At 44.8% G+C, this 14,152-nt stretch overlaps 1 protein-coding gene across 2 annotated transcripts in view; it reads right to left on the bottom strand.

Annotated features, from left to right (window-relative positions):
* Positions 1-214: 214 nt before the first annotated feature.
* CACNA1S (calcium voltage-gated channel subunit alpha1 S) overlaps positions 215-14,152 on the bottom strand; it is a 104,577-nt gene continuing 90,639 nt past the window's right edge. Inside the window, exons 34-44 of one of the 2 annotated variants that reach the window (XM_069074537.1) lie at positions 12,888-13,015; positions 11,991-12,087; positions 11,160-11,262; positions 7,277-7,378; positions 6,309-6,433; positions 5,452-5,580; positions 4,471-4,712; positions 2,800-2,876; positions 1,759-1,868; positions 1,360-1,506; positions 215-775 (exon numbers count right to left, since the gene is read on the bottom strand). In XM_069074537.1, the coding sequence (XP_068930638.1) occupies positions 530-775; positions 1,360-1,506; positions 1,759-1,868; positions 2,800-2,876; positions 4,471-4,712; positions 5,452-5,580; positions 6,309-6,433; positions 7,277-7,378; positions 11,160-11,262; positions 11,991-12,087; positions 12,888-13,015 (1,506 nt within the window). In that variant the 3' untranslated portion in view covers positions 215-529. Of the gene's footprint in view, positions 776-1,359; positions 1,507-1,758; positions 1,872-2,799; positions 2,877-4,470; positions 4,713-5,451; positions 5,581-6,308; positions 6,434-7,276; positions 7,379-11,159; positions 11,263-11,990; positions 12,088-12,887; positions 13,016-14,152 lie in introns of both variants that reach the window. The other variant, XM_069074536.1, reaches the window with a different exon arrangement.

Raw genomic sequence — 14,152 nt, forward strand, 5'->3', positions numbered from 1 at the left:
TCCCTAGGTACTGAAACAAGCTGAAGTACCATAATACAGTGACATTGTCTTGGATTTCTATTAGAATAAGACTCCTTCTACTTCCAGATGGTGATAGATTCTCCTGATGTCAAACCAATGGGCTTCTGGGCCTAGGGGGAGCTGGGGATCTCAGGGTTGTTCCAGGTCAAGGAGTAAAAGGGCTTGGGTCCAAGAGAAAGGAGACAGGCAGATGCTGAGTGCTGGTGTCACACTTGGGGGTCTTTAATGCCCTGCCAGTAGTAATGACCTTGTGCCAGTCACAAACAGACACGAGTCTGCCTGGGGCCTCTGTGAATGGTCTGGGGAGGCTCCCTTCAGTCAGACTCCTGAGGGGGAAGGGAGCCAGTCAGAAGCTGCATCCTTCTGATTTTTCACAATGTTTTGTGACCACCTGTCACTCAGCTAATTAGATAGCTATCCTGGTGAGAAGATGCTCTGTTCCCAGGCTTAACCCTCTGCCACACCATTCAGTTATAGCCATTCTATGGGGCTAATTTGGTGAAGAGATTCACAGTGGGGTGGAGATGAGGGCCTCTTGGGAGCCCCATGGCCCATCATAGCTGCCTGGGCTAGGCCCTACAACTTGGGGCTCCAGGGATGAAGGGGTACTGTTCCTGTCTTCTTCCAGGAGCTTGTTTGCTTCCTCCTCTACTTCCTCTGGTTCCATCTGGCAGGCATCAGCTAACGCCTTTCCGGTCGCCACCACGAAGCCAGTGTCGCCAGCCAGGGTGCCCAGGCCACCCTGAACCAGAGCCTGTCCGGGGACGAGAGAAAGCAAGGGCATGGGTAACTTCTTGTCCCTTGGTGGGGTCTGGTTCTCTCAGGATAGGCACTCCTTATCCATAGGATATCCATATCCTGTCCCAGCTCTTAAGGATCCATCCCATTCTCATTTAAATGGTGGGTTTAAACCCCTGTGCTATCCTGGCTGAATGGCTAGGGCATTAACCCGGTTCTCAAGTCAGAACACATAGATTCAAATCAGTCCTCTGACATATATTACCATAATTAATCATAGCAACCACCACACTTTAAGGTTTGCAAAGCATATTATAAATATTATCTCATTGGATCCTCACAAAAACCCTGGGTGATAGGTACCCATATTATTATCCTTATCTTATAGGTGAGGAAACTGAGGCAGGCAGACTGGGTCATTCATCTAATGTCAGAGGCTGGATTTGAACTCAGGTCTTCCTGATTCTGAGGCTAGCCCTCTAGTTGCCAGGTAGGTCATTCTGCCTCCCCTTCTCATGTCATATACCCTTCCCCAAGCTGAAATCCCTCTTTTTCTCCTTATGCTCTTAATTCTGGACATGTCACCAACCCCAGGCTCACCTTCCGGATCAGTTGGGCAGTAGCTGGCGTAGAAGATGCAGGAGCTTCTGGGTTCATCCCCTTCCTGCTACCTGTGGTCATTGTGCACTGGGACTCTGGTACAGGGCCCTCCCTCTCCCTGGAAATGTTATTCTCCTTCCTGTGAGACTGATCCCAAATGGACAGAGGAATAGGTCTCAGGAGGGACACTAGACTTTTTTGGGGACCAGGAGGGAATCTTCATCACCCACCAGAGGAAAGAAAGACTCAGGATTTCTGGTCCACTCCTGATTAAGGATTAATGCCAGTGTCTCCCTTTCCCCTTCATCCCCATTCCCTTTCAGCCAACGCATACATTGTCCTATGGCTCAGTTTCAGGAAGGAGACCATGTGACTGTACATGACTTTTCCCTTTATTACCTGGTCAGGGGAGGTGGGAACTTGGGCCCCTGAGGATGCCACCAGGCAGGCTGCCTGCCTCCTGGTCATTCTGACCTTCTGTTTCTCTGGATAAACAGCACCTTGATGTTCTGCTGGGGAGAAAGGGGGTTGGCTTGGCCACTGACTGATATGAAACCAAGTTAAAAACCCCACTGGGGCCTGGTAGGACCCTTGGCACACTGGCAACCTCTGCCAGGCCTGTAGGAAGCCAAGAGCAGTCAGACATTTCACTGTGAAGGACATGCTCAGGCCTCATTAGTATCAGGATCAAGCACCTGCAGTTTCCCTGGTCTCCACTTTACAAGTTTAAGAAGGGGAGACATTAGGGATGTGGGCCAGTCCAAGGTAGCCTGTTCTTCAGTATCTCCCTTTAGAGAAGGCCTTACCCTTCCACTCTCATGCCTCAGCGTTCCCTTGGGTCATGTTGGGTCACCATGCCTCCCTCCATCCCCATGTGATGATCTCTCATTCAGACCAATCCTATGATGCCCTCCCATCACATGCATTTGGCTCACTCACTCATTCATCTCCCTCTGAACCTTGCTAGGTGAGAGCTAGCTAAGGACCTCCACGATTGGGTTAAGGAGTTGAATTTTTAATCAGAGCTTTCTGGAGACAGATAGCTTAACCATAGGCATTTTCTCTAATGCCAGTGGTTTTGTTCTTAAGGGAAGATAGGAAAAATATTTTTCACAAATGTTTCTTTATAAAACTTCCCTCACTTCACACTATTTAGTAGGCAGCCTCCCACTCTGCCCACATGGACTGGCTGAGGTTATACCTACCATAACCACACAGTTCCCATGGCAACAAGCTCTAAGGCAACCCCCTCATCTTGCCTACCCCGAGAAATCTGAGATCCCCCCCAGGCAAGAAGGGGCAGGCTTGGAGTGGGTACTGATGTATTTACTCAAAGGAGAGTGCCCACCTAAGGGAGCAGAAGGGATGGGGGAAGCTGGGAATGGGGTTGAGCCCAGACAAGGTTGGGCTTCCCATGGGACCAAAGAAAAGGGGACTGACCTGGGGCAGAGTGATGGTAGCGAAGGCCATCCCTCTTTGGGGAAGGTGATTCTGGAAGTTCATTTTCGTGATGGATACTGAGACAGAAGCAGGAAATAGACCATTAGTCTCCTGACTCTTCATTATGACCATCCCCACCAGCTCAAGACTCTATTCTTCCCACCTGATGGCTCTTGACTTGTCCCACAGATCTGGCTGCAGTGTGAGACCATGATGCCTATGCTGTGACCAAAGGGCCACCTGTCCCAGTGCCCAATAGCATCTACACTCTCCTGTATACTGGTCAGCTTTCTCTTTGTCATGCTCACCCCCATCTTCTTCTTTGCTCCCATTATTTCCCCCCTCCTGGAATGCCATTTTTCCTTCTACAAAGTATGTAATAGGTACTCAGTAAATACTTTTTAAATTTAATTGGTCTCTCTCCATGGAATTAGGAGAGACATTCCTGCATATGGGAGGTGGCTGGTGTACTGAGCTCATGCTTAAATTCTCTCTTATTTACCTCTATGGTACCAATTGTGGGTTTGTTGACTTAGAAAATCACCTATTAACATTATGTTTTATTGTATTTTTATGTTTTCTTAAATATTTCCAAGTTGCATTTTAATCTGGTTTAAGCTGAACTAGGGACTGTTAGAACATGCTTTTTTGACACCTCTGATCTAGTCCAAATCTTTTTTGTATTTGAGGAAACTGAGGCAAACAGAGGTTATGTGATTTTCCCAAGGTCACACAAGTGACAAAATTGGGATTTGCACTCAGACCCTTTGTCTCAAAATCTAGCATGCTTCTACTGTACCATCTTATATTCAAAATCTCACAGACGAAGCTAGGCAGCACAAGGGATAGAGCACCAGGCCTGGAGTCAGAAAGACCTTAGTTCAAATGTGGCCTCAGGTACCTACTAGCTGTGTGACCCTGAGCAAGTCACTTAATCCTGTTTGTCTCAGTTTTTTCCAACTATAAAATGGGGATAATAATAGAACATACCTTCCATGATATAATATTTGTAAGACACTTAGCACAGTGCCTGGTGGATAGTAGGCACTAAATAAATGCTTGTTTCCTTCCTTCCTTCCTTGTCAATTTCTGAAGTATTTAGTGACTTGAATGTAAACCTCCTTTCCCTCCCGTCCCCTGAGTCTGGATCATCTCAGGGTTCTACTTTTTAACTAATAATATTTTCAATAAATTGCTCAATAAACTCCTCAATTCACTTCATGGCTCCCTGGAGATCCTACCATCTGTCTTCAAGTCCTTGGAAGGAGCAAATCAGTTAGGTTTAAATTTCAGTATCACTTCTGAAATGGGGATGCCCCCTCCTGGTCTAATGGATCTTTGCAGGCACCGTTAGCTACCCCGTGTCACGATGAATTGGTAGACACATCTGAAGGCATTTAACCTGATGTCTTCATTTTACCGATGAGTATACTGAAGTCTAAATGGGTAGGTGACTTTTCCAAGGTTATGGTAGTAATAAATGATAGAGCCAGAATTTGAACCCAGATCTTCTGACTCCAAATAAAATGTTCTTTTCCGTTGAACCACTTTGCTTCCCTCTTCATGGGAAAAAAGTGACTGCTTCTTCCCTTCCCCTCCCAAACCAGGATGATGCTTGTTTTTGCCCTCTTCCCCTCCCCAAACCTAGGGCTGACAGTTTGCAGTCACCACCTGGGGAACACACAGCTGTTGGCATTGTTGGTATTGGCATTGCTGGCATTTGTGTTGGCATGAGTCCTGGCCAGGGGATTGGCAGGTGGCTCTGGGGGGAAGTCATCAAGAAAGACAGGGGAGTCCAGATCCTCCATCTCCATCTCTGTGAACTGCAGGGGCCTCTGGCTGGCAACGTTGGGGGGCAACGAGTCTGTCCTCTCTAGGAAGGTGTCCACCTGGCCAAAAAGGCCTCCTGTCCTCTGGAACCAAGGGAAAAAAGCAAGAAGGCTTTGAACAATGTGCAGGAAAGAGACTGGGAGTGACGCTAAGTCAGCCAAGGCTAGAAGAGGGAAGGTGGTGAAGGGAGAGGCCCCTTGGGAAACGAATGGCCACCTTCTGCCATCTAATAGATTCATAGGAGGATGACCTGGGCAGTGAGGTATTCCTGAGGTCTGTCACCTCCACTGCCCCTAAAGGCTCCCTTAATGAGCTGTTTCTTCCCCTCGGCTGGCAGGGTAGACTGGGGAAGTGATACAGGAGAAAGAGGAGACAGCCTGAAGACAGAATTATTACATTAATAATTGATAATTAATGATCACAAAAGGAAGAGACATGAAGACAAGGACATAAACAAGAGATGGACAGCTATGGATAGAAGGGCTGGAGTTGATGCTGGAGTGAATGGAGGCAGGTGGGGCTGGTCAGAATTTGGATGGAGGGGAGGGACACGACTGGACAGAAAGGAAGAGGCTCTGAGGCCGGGCACAGGTGTGTGGGATTAGAAATAGGGTTGCTGGTTAGAAGCAAAGACTGAGAGCTAAGTAGCCACAAAAGGCAAGGGTGGTTAGAGGAGGGGACAGTCAGCTCCCAGGTTGCTGCTTGTCTCGGCACAGGACCTGTCTGACATGACTGGATATGACCCTGTCCCCCTCCTTGTTCACACGGGGCCATGCTGCTCCTTCACTCCCCAGTCATTCAGCTTATCCAGTCTTCACTCACCCGGTAGATCCCCTCCTCCATGGCTGCCTCCACCATGGCCCTCTCCAGCTCTTCCTCAGCTGTCAGATCTCCAGAGATGGCTCGGTGGATCTCAGGAGCTGCTTCCTCTTCAATGCTCCGAAGCCCAGCCTTATGCAGGAAAAGAAATGCAATGATGAATGCACCTCAGGAGAGGGGATGAGGACTCCTAGCCCCAGCAGTGCTCCTTTCCTCTGACCAGGGATTTCAGCGCTGGAAGCTGGAGTCTCCCTAAAGTTCCACCATTGTCTCTTTTTCATTTTGCTATTATGTCACTCTTTTGGCTCATCAAGGTCCCTGAGCATACAATTCTGGAACGCCCAGGGAGGTCACCTAGTTCATCTTATCTAGGAAGGTCCTCATGCTAATCACTCGGGGGAATACACCACATCCCTCCTGGGATGCCTGGACCTGACTTTTGATAAGTTAGTTATGGTCAAATGCAATTCTCTCTAGCTGAAGTTTATAGCTATTGCCTTTTACCCTGTCTTAAGATGGGGAATATCTGGCCCATTTCTTGGGTGATGAAAATTTCTTTTAACCTTTGACCATTCAGAAATGACATGTATCTCTCCTCATTTCCTCCCTTTATCATTGACAGTGCAAGAACGTTTACCTGTATGACCTTAGGCAAGTTTCTCTGTGCCTGCTTCCTCATCTATAAAATGAGGGAGTTAGAATGGATGACCTCTAAGGTTCTTCTAGCTTTAACATTATGAATCTACAATATGGGAAAGGTGGCATCTCCATTTCAGATTTTAGGGGGGAGATGATGCCTCCTGGGAAGAATGGTGGAGGTGTGCCTGTGTGGACGTCTCTGGACCCATCGTGCTACTCACCTGGATCTGCACAGTGTCTTTTTTGGGTCGATATCCATAGTACTCCTCCTGGCGCTTCATAAACTTCCGGAAATGCTCTTGGATGAGGAAGGTGGCATAGAATTTTCCTACTGTCACTTCATCATCTAGAGAGTTAACCGACAGAGCCATGAGCCCCAATCACAGTGGGCTTCCTGGGCCCAATGTGGGGCTGATGGAGTAGAAGACATCAAGAAAGAAGTGGGATTAGACATTACAAAACTTCATTTCCTTTGGTTATTTGGGCCAATGGGGATAGTCTGAGGCTCATGGTCAGCTCTGATAGACTTCCATGAATGCAAAGGCGTTCCAAACATCTGAAAGCAAGGCATTCCTCTATGGCAAAGTCCAGGCTTTCTTGGAAATCCCATTCCTCCCTCTCCTTCAATAACCTTGGTCTCATCTATGATTCCAAAGGGCCTTTGATGAAACATGCTCCCTACTTCTTGACAGAAAGGTGATGGAATCAAAATGCAGAATGAAGCACACATTTTTGGATTTAGTCAATGTATGAATTTTTGGGGGAGGAACTTTGCATGTTTGTTACAAGAAAGTATTTAATGGGGGGAAGTATGGAGGAAGAAGGGAGTATCTTTTCAGTGTTTTACTACTACTGAATTATCCATAGTTCCCTTAAAGGGAATATCTCTTAAGCCACCATTCCCTTAAAATAGAGATATATAACAAAACAAACAAAGACAGAAAAGAGTAATTGAGGCATCTTTTTAGAAAATTCAGAGAAAGGAAGGGAAGTCAGAAATATGCGATGAGGAGTAGGACAGCTTTGAAAGCTAGAGGCTGAATTTATTATACTTGAAAAGCAAAGCAAGCAAACTATGCATATACATATATATATATATATATGGAAATATGCATTTTATTGGGCATTTGTTAAGAGTAAAAGTTTAAAAAATAACCATTGGTCTTTGGCTCCCCGAAGCCAAGCCTACCTCCAATGGGGGGAATGACTTGGTCGAGGAGCTTCATGCTAGTTCTCTTCCAAATCTTCTTGATGATGGCTCTTAGCTCCTCATTGGCCTGTTCAAAGTTACCTGGTGACAAATGAGAGGCAGGAATGGCTTCTTCTGACATCATTCATATCATGCCAATCCCTTGAGACAAAGTGGCTTCCCAACCCTCTCTAGAAATTCTGGAGCCAGTCAGGCACTCTCTGTAGGACAGGACATTTTTCTTACATCATTGCCCTTCTAGTGGATCTGAAGCCCATTTCTTGGATCACTGCCTCCAACCCTGGTTTATCAGTGCCCAAAGCTAACCTTGTTCTGGTTTTGTCTCTCATTGCCTTGGCTGTCTGGGCCCTAGGTACAGAACACTCTTGCATTTCAAGTTTCTCCAACATCTACCTCCTTGTTCATCTCTTATTCCCCTCATGTTTGCCTTTTGCAACATTATTCTGTAATATACCTCCCATCCCCCAGTAAAGAAATCCCCTTTTTTTCCCCTTGATTAACTTTAGGGAGAATTGGTGATAGCTATTATGTGGAATAAGCAGCCTCAGGTGCTCAGGGGTAGGGTATAGGGGGGCAAGACTGTGTGCTGAAGAGCTTCTAGGGAAGGACCATGTCAAAGGGGCACAGAGACTTACTGATGTCTCACGGGGTTTGTGGGACTGCGTGGGCCTAAGGGCCTGAACCATTTTTGTTCCCACTCTCCGCATGGACCCCTTTGGCAGTCTGTTGAAACCTATGGATCCCTTTTCAGAATAATGTTTTTAAATGCATAAAATAAGGCACATGGTATTACAAAGGAAACCAGCTGTATTGAAGTGTGTTTATCAAAATATTAAGAGAACAAGTTCATAGGCCCTAGGTTAAGAACCATAGACTGATAAGTATATATACACACATACATATATAAGATAGTCTAAAAGTTTTAGTAGATTAAAACTGCACTAAGACTTTTGGGTCATCCTGTATTACATATATTATACATAATATCTATTATACTTTATCATCATATGCTATATCATATATCATTATGTGGTATATAATAACACAGTATATAATATGTTAATAATATTATAATATATAGAATATATTATAATAATATATAATCGACATTATATATACAAAATACAGGGTGGCCCAAAAGTCTTACTGTGTATACATAGACACATATGTGTATGTGAATGTGTGTATTATATATGTATGTATACTTAAGTATATACACACATACATATAAAATATATTATATATACTATAGATGTAATTATTTAAGAAGGGAGCAAGTACTAATAACCAGAGGAATCAAGGAAGGCTTCTCATTGGAGGTGGCCCATACCTTAAACCTTAAGGAAGCCAGGGATTCTAGGGGGCAAAGGTGAGGATGGAGGTCATTCCAAGCACTGGCAACAGATTGTGCAGAGATCCAGAGGTAGGTGGAGGGAACTATGGGAATCAGGAAGTCATCCAGGTTGTCTGGAACCCAGAGCAAGTGATGGAAAATAATGGAAAATAACTCTGGAAAGGTATACTGAAGTCAGGTTGGAAAATCTTAAAATACCAATGGTTTGAATTTTATCCTGAAGGCTTTAGGAAACTAATGAAGCTTCTTGAAGAGGGCAATGTCATGGTTAGATTTCTGCTTTAGGAGCATTATGTTAGTACTTTATGGAAGACTGATTGGAAAGGGGAGAAACAGAAAGGTGGGAGGCTCCCACAATGGAGCAGGTAAGAGGTGATGAGGGCCTGAACTATGGAGGTGGTCATGCAAGTGAAGAAAAGGGAATGAATATGAGGAATGTTGTGGGGGACAAGACTTGGCAACTCATAGAATATGTTGTTGTCCAGTTGTTTCAGTCATGTCTGACTCTTCATGATCCCATTTGGGGTTTTCTTGGCAAAGATACTGGAGTAGTTTGCCATTTCCTTATCCAGCTCATTTTACAGATGAGGAAACTGAGGCAAACAGTGTCAACTGACTTGCCCAGGATCATACAGTTAGTAAATGTCTGAGACTGGATTTGAACTAAGGAAGATTCATCTTCTTGAATCCAGGCCTGGCACTATATCCACTGCCAATATGGAGGTGAGGAAAATAGGAGATTCCAAGAGAATAGCAATCTTCCAAACCAGGGGGTGCCTGAAAGGATGGTAGTGGCTTCATTGGAAATAGGGAAGTTTACAGGAGGGATGGGTTTAACAGGTGATGGGGAAGGGGAAGAAGATGAGTTGTTTGGCACATGTTGAGCTCAAGATGGGGCATCCAAGTGGAGATGTCTAATAGGTAGGTGGTCATGTAGGGCTACAGACTAGGGCAAAGACTGGATTTAGATCTGTAGATCTAATTTAGACTGTATTTAAATCTGGGAATGATATTCATAGAGGTGATAGTTGAACTGATGGGTGTTGATGAGATAACTGAAAGGGTGAAAAGAGAAAAAAGAGGGCCCAAAACAGAACCTGGAAAGAATTTCCTAGTTTCTAATTCTGGGTTATTTAACTGTTCTATACTAAATCTTCATATAATTTTGTGAGTAGTTGGTAATTTTATCCTTTCTATGTATATATAATGTATTATAATACCATAATATCCTTCCTCTGTAAACCTTTTCTAGTCCTTTACGGGGGTGTAATATTAATGGGATTTAAGATCTTCCCACCCATTAACAGGCCTCACAGTGGAGCCCAGTAGAATTTGTTTAGGAGAGGCTTGCTTGGAGGAAGGCTTTCACACCTTCCAGGCATTGAGTCATGAGGGTTGTGATGCTTTTTGGCTCTGAGAAGTATATATATATATACTCTGAGTTGGTATTTTGCTTTGGGGGGTTGCTTATGAGAAGGATCTTGTGATTCCTTGGTAGAGATTCTGAGTGGCCGAATTTTCAGAGCTCTCTGACTGCTCAGATGTAAAGGCTCTTTCGATCCAGGGATGTATGTAAAGTGCATTGCTTTGATTCAGGCAGTTAGAGCCCTGTCTGTTGGTCTTTATTTCTCTGCTTGTATTTTCTCTGAATTTCAGGGTGCTGACCTTCCCCCTGAACTAGTAAATGTAATTAAAAAAGATTGTTGACCCCTTAAACAGCTATCTTTCCTAGTAAAGCAGATCTAAGAACCTGTGCTAGCAGCCATCCTGGGTATGCCAGTGCGGTTCTGTTATAGGGGGCTTGGGTTTGAGAAGAAGGGAGCATCTGCCCAAAGAGAGGGACAACTCTGGTGACAACTGGATTCTAAGACACAGAGGTAGAAGGGGACTCAGTGTACTCTGCACAGTGCCTGGCACACAGCATAAAATGAAGGCTCATTGACTGACTGAGCATCACTAACCCTTTTGTTGACAGGACCAGTAAAGAGCATGTGGAACTAAGGCAGGGGTGGGGGACAACTCATCCATGCATTTCATATAGCTGAGGAGATGGCTGGTTTCCAATCAGTCTTCTAACTGTTCTCCTATACACCCTCTCTGTTCTCTCCCTCTAATGTTCTCTTGAATTGAGCAAAAATAGTTGCTACCAATGACACTTCCCAGAATATCCTTAAGAGATAGTCAATTAAAACATATATGTATGTATATATTTACATGTATGTCTGCATATATACACACATGCACATGTATGTAGGTATGTATGTGAATCCTCAGGGATTATTGTTCTGTGTCCAGAGATGGCCTAACTCCCTCTGAGTCCTGTAGGGCAGAGGACCATGTGGTTTTGTGAAATTCCCACTCCCACTTTCCACAATTTACTTTCTCATGATGCAAACCAATGGGATACAAAGGGTAAAGGATGGTCCCCTCTTCGGCCAGAAGGTTGGAGAATCAGGGAACATATGGGCTAAAAACATCTCTCTACTAGGAGGAGAAAAGGGAACTCACCTTCTGTCTTGATCTTGAGAGCTGTTCTGACCAGAGCAAAGAGAGTAGCATTGAAGGTGACGGTGCCATCACTGTTGAGTGGCATGTTCATGCTGACTAATCGCTACACAGAGAAAGACCTAGGTTATATCCCTGGTCTTCCAGAACTTCCCAAAGGCCTACAGAACTGCAGAAACTGACTGGATTGGGAGCCAAGTTTGGATGGTGAGTGCCATCTTCATCAGCTCTATGGGGACAAGGTGTGGGTGGTATAGGATAGACTGTGGACTGAGGTGGATTTAAGAGAAAATAGCTAAAGGATTGATGTTAGAGTTGGAAGACTCCTTTACCACTATTTGATTCAGTTTTGTCATCTGATGAGGATACCGAGGCCTGGAAAAAGTCCTGGTGTGACTTTCTCAATGTCACACAGAGAGTTAGTGACTGATTTAGACTAATGGGATCTTAGATGAAGAGCCAGAGTAGAACTTGGAGGCATTCTAATCCAAGAAGGAAACTGAGACTAAAGAGATAGGGTCACAGAGCTAGGAAGGGTCTGAGGTGGGGCCCCCAAGCTCAGGACTCTGCCCATTGGGCCACACCCTCTCTTCCAGGACTATAACCTAGGTCTCCTGTTACCAGTCCAGCCCACTACTAGAGCATTCTGTGAGACCACACTACGAGAAGAGGGCCAAGTCGAGAGAAGAATATTACAAGTCTCCATATATGTACCCAAAGGCCTGGGAAGTACCTGGCCAGAGTTGGCACACATGCCTCCCAGCTGGAGAATCTCTACAACTTCCCAGCCTCCAGTGTAGGACCTCCCTGGCAAAGCACAAGTACATTGGTTACCTTACATGCCACCCGGTGAGGGCAGAACTTCCCAAAGCCCAGAGGGGGTTGGATCCGTCTCAACAGGGTCACAACATCCAGGTGCTTGATTCTGCCCCTAAAGCATAAGAGTACAGTTCCCTGGGTTTATCATCCCACCTGGAACATCTCTCTCCCTTCAGGGAGCTGGAGATGGGGAAGAAGGACAGGAAATGTGGGAATGTCCTGCTCCTGGATTCAGAGACCATTCTCTAAAGTCCAGATCTGGTGGGAGGGAGGCTGAGAGGCCGCTTCTTAGGGGACTCAGTGGATACATTGCCACCTATCATTGGCAAGGGTATGATGTAACTGAGGTAGTCAGAAGTTGCTATATCCAGGGGTCAAGGCATTTCTTTCCCTAGGTCTTCCTTTTCCTCTTGAGTTTGCAAAGGAACCCAGATTAAACATAGACTGAGATAGAAGAGTTCAGGTTAAGGAACTGTTTGAGGCAGTGACCACTTATGATTCCAGAGGATCAGTGATAAAGCATGCTAGCCACTTCCTGACAGAGAGGTGGTAAACTCAAGATATGGAATGAGATACCCATTTATGGACATGGTCAATGGAGGAATTTGATTTTTCTTGGCTATGTATATTTGTTTCAAGTTTTGTTTTTCTTTTTGGAGAGGAGAGAAGTTGGAGGAAGAGAAAAGAAATGCTTATTAATTTAAAAAATAAAATTTGGTTAAAAATAGGCTTGGGTTCTTTTTCTCTCCAGGCCAATAAACTCATTTCAGAGGTAGGCAAAAATCAAGGGATCATGGGTAAATGTAGATTTAACAGGAGGAGAAGTCTAAATAGACCAGTGGCACAGGAGTGAGAGGTGGAGGTTTTACGGGACAGTCTGAGACCGGGGTCCCTTGCTCTAGCTGCACTCACTTAGCTTCAGGATCATACTCAGCCCAGATCTTCTTGAACTCATCCAGGTGATGTGGGCCCAGGATGGACCAGTCTCGGGTGAGGTAGTCAAAATTGTCCATAATGACAGCCACAAAGAGATTGATGATCTGCAAGGAGCAGAACCAAAAGTTTCCAAGCATGAAAAGATAGAAAGGATGGGGAGACTTTGTAGTAGAGGTGGGGGACTTTGGATGTGGAAGGAACGCTGCATCAAATGAGCTAATATTTGTGAAGCGCTTAGCACAGGACCTGGAGCATAGTGGCATCATATAAATGCCTATTTCCTTCCCTTCCCCTCCTCTCTTTGCCTAGACTGGCAGACTCAGCTGACTGTTGATTGGTTTGCCTTTTTTTTCTTTCTATTTTTAGTCTTTGCTATAAGAGCTCTCTGGGGAGAGAGATATTTGGAAACGACATAAAGTGTAAGATATCAGTACAAATCAAACCAGGGGTAGGGAACCTGGGGCCTAAAGGCCAACTGTGGCCCTCTAGGTCCTCAAGTGGGGTGCTTTGCCTGAACCCAAACTTCACAAAACAAAGGCTGCAGGTTCCCCACCTCTGAATTGAACAGAAGCAAAAGAAGTGATGGTCAAAAGGGGAAGATGGGACAGGAGACACTGATGAGAAAAAGATTGAGACACTAAAGAAGTAGCTCCCTTTGGTCTTCCCTGTGGGTAGAAAACTGGGTGGGGAGTCCAGGAGGATACCGCTTTTTGTCTTGTTCCTCGCAATTGACTTTCATGATGTTGGACAATGACTTAAATTCTTTGGGTCCAGAGTCCCCTTGGTGGGGTGTTACTTTTCTAAACAGGGATTTTGGGGTGAATGATTTAATATTTAAGGACTTTTTGTAGCAAGCCCTTTCACAAATATGAGGTCACCTTAAATCTCCTGTAAAAATAATAATTGGCAACAACACAGAACTTTACACATATTTTCTCATTTGAGTCTGACAAAAATCTTGTGAAGTAGATACTACAGGAATCTTCCTTCCTTCCTTCCTTCCTTCCTTCCTTCCTTCCTTCCTTCCTTCCTCTCTCCCTCTTCCCTTCTTTCTTTCTTTCTTTTTCTTTCTTTCTTTCTTTCTTTCTTTCTTTCTTTCTTTCTTTCTTTCTTTCTTTCTTTCTTTCTTTCTTTCTTTCTTTCTTTCTTTCTTTCTTTCTTTCTTTCTTTCTTTCTTTCTTTCTTTCTTTCTGTCTTCCTCCCTCCCTCCCTCCCTCCCTTCCTTCCTTCCTTCCTTCCTT

The sequence above is a fragment of the Petaurus breviceps genome, unplaced genomic scaffold (assembly GCF_028583685.1).
Source record: "Petaurus breviceps papuanus isolate PSGF00001 unplaced genomic scaffold, PetGlider_PUasm1.0 90895, whole genome shotgun sequence".
NCBI lineage: Eukaryota > Metazoa > Chordata > Mammalia > Diprotodontia > Petauridae > Petaurus > Petaurus breviceps.